The sequence below is a fragment of the Arachis ipaensis genome, chromosome B08, assembly GCF_000816755.2.
Source record: "Arachis ipaensis cultivar K30076 chromosome B08, Araip1.1, whole genome shotgun sequence".
In the NCBI taxonomy this organism is placed as follows: domain Eukaryota; kingdom Viridiplantae; phylum Streptophyta; class Magnoliopsida; order Fabales; family Fabaceae; genus Arachis; species Arachis ipaensis.
The window spans coordinates 85,212,297-85,213,678 of NC_029792.2; the positions used below are offsets into that span (position 1 = coordinate 85,212,297).

The 1,382-nt window shown below is 41.2% G+C and overlaps 1 protein-coding gene across 1 annotated transcript; it reads right to left on the reverse strand.

Moving 5' to 3' along the window:
• Positions 532–1,182, reverse strand: LOC107611182. Its single transcript, XM_016313137.1, has one exon. It carries the CDS (start codon positions 1,180–1,182, stop codon positions 532–534), a length of 651 nt encoding a protein of 216 aa, XP_016168623.1.

Below are 1,382 nucleotides of genomic sequence, written 5' to 3' on the forward strand. Positions count from 1 at the left end.
CTCTCGGTTGCTGTATCTCTTGAATTTCTTGCTTGTTCACAAAGGACTGTTTCAGTGGTTCAGCTACTGATTCAGTGTTGCTTTCCTTTGTGCACATGTTGCTATGATCATCCTTTGACTCTATAGGTTCTGGCTCAGACTCAGATGTCGGTTTGAAAACATGAAAGGTGAGGTGTTCATCATGTGTTCTCAGGATTAACTCTCCTTGTTCCACATCTATCAGGGCTCGAGTAGTGGCTAGAAATAGTCTCCCCAGAATAATGGGATGAAGATAACTTTCCTCCATGTCCAGAACAACAAAGTCAGTGGGGAGGAAGTAGTCTCCTACTTTCACCAATACATTTTCAACTACTCCTTTGGCCTGTTTTTGGGTTATATCTACTAATTGGATGATTACATCCGTGGATCTCAGCTCCTTGATTTGCAACTTCTTCATAAGAGATAGAGGCATCACATTTATGCTAGCTCCTAAGTTACAAAATCCTCTGTCAATTTTTGTCTCTCCTATGGCACATGGAATATGAAAGCTTCCTAGATCTTTTTTTTTATGAGTACGTCCTTCTTGATGAGGGCACAACATTCCTTGTTCATTGTCACTGTTTGTCCCCCTTTTACAGTTCCTTTCTTGGTCAGCAGCTCTTTCATGCACTTAATGTATGTAGGCATCTGTTGGAGAATTTTGATGAAGGGGATGTTGACACTGAGAGATGAAAACATGTCTAGAAATCTTGAATATGACTTTTCTTTTTCATCTCCCTTGAATCTCTGAGGAAATGGTGCCTTTGGCACATAAGGTTTCGGAACTTCCTTCCTTGTTGATTCCTTCCTTTGTACAGATCCAGTTCCTTGTTCATTTTTCTCCAAATTACTTTGGAAAATTCCCTGGCTGTGCTCCGTTGGCTTGTTGGTACCTTCTTCCAGGTTTTCTTCATTTGCAAGGGTAACTGCCTTACAATCTTCCCATCTCACCTTCTTCAGTTTTCCTCTTAGATTTTTCTCAGTGTCACTTGGAAAACTATCAGTGGACTTCGGAGTCTGCTGTGAAAGATGTCCTACCTGAGATTCGAGATTCTTAAGAACCTCTCCTTGGCTCTTTATACTACCTCTGACTTCTTCCCTGAATTTTTTCATGTCTTCAGACTCCTTGCAAAGGTTTGCAATCATAACTTCCATTTTTGCCATTTTGTCCTCATCATGTGGTGATGGTTGGTTGAAGTTGGGGTGTTGAGAGTGGGTATTGTGGCTTTAGTATGGTGGCTGTGAGTAAATGTTTTGTATGGTCTGGTATGGTTTTTGGTTGGAGTTTTGGTGAGTGGAGTTGTTATACTGGTTTAGATTATGGAGTCTGTGGTCTTGGCCTTGGTTTTATTAGTTCCCCCACC

Bases quoted from the DNA above. Each gene is read 5' to 3' on its own strand.
- LOC107611182 (XM_016313137.1), bottom strand. From the start codon at position 1,182: ATGGCAAAAATGGAAGTTATGATTGCAAACCTTTGCAAGGAGTCTGAA.